Consider the following 530-nt stretch of genomic DNA (forward strand, 5'->3'; position numbering starts at 1 on the left):
GTGGCCCCGCGTCCGGTCGTGCGCCAGCACCCGCGTATGCTCCAGCTGCAGGAGGGCAACGGCGCAGCCCCAGCTGAGGGCCCAGAGGCAGGCGTGCAGCAACATGTACCCGTAGAGTCAACATGTACCCGTAGAGTCGTCCCGGCCCCCCAGCTTGCCACAGCAGCCCACCGAAAGGCTGCAGGGCCAGGAGCAGGGACAACAGGACCTGGCCACGGTAGAGGCGGGAGCGGGGGATGTACTTGGGCTCCATGGCACGGCCGAAGCGGAGGTAGCAGGCGTACTGCAGGGAGCAGCACGGCCGGCACCAGCGTGAAGAAGAAGCAGGGCTGGAAGCCCTGTTGGACCCAGGCATGGGCGATGGAGCTGTTGCCCTCACAGTAGCCCTCCAGCACTGCCATCCTGGCAGATCACCGGCTGCAGAGAGAAGAGGGGCTGCAGCGAGGTCTCAGGATGGACTGTTGGGTACGGCTGCACGGAGGGACCCGCGACGGGATGGCATGGCCAAGCAGAGGGGGGGCACTCGTGGG

The 530-nt window shown here is 67.2% G+C and overlaps 1 protein-coding gene across 1 annotated transcript in view; it reads right to left on the reverse strand.

Annotated features, from left to right (window-relative positions):
• The window catches only part of ABCB6 (ATP-binding cassette, sub-family B (MDR/TAP), member 6 (Langereis blood group)), a 5,900-nt gene extending 5,499 nt beyond the window's left edge, over window positions 1–401 (reverse strand). Inside the window, 3 exon segments of the mRNA XM_009709044.1 lie at window positions 2–132; window positions 134–290; window positions 292–401. Coding sequence (XP_009707346.1) covers window positions 2–132; window positions 134–290; window positions 292–401 — 398 coding nt within the window.
• Window positions 402–530: the final 129 nt, after the last annotated feature.

The sequence above is a fragment of the Cariama cristata genome, unplaced genomic scaffold (genome assembly GCF_000690535.1).
Source record: "Cariama cristata isolate BGI_N322 unplaced genomic scaffold, ASM69053v1 scaffold19651, whole genome shotgun sequence".
In the NCBI taxonomy this organism is placed as follows: Eukaryota; Metazoa; Chordata; class Aves; order Cariamiformes; family Cariamidae; genus Cariama; species Cariama cristata.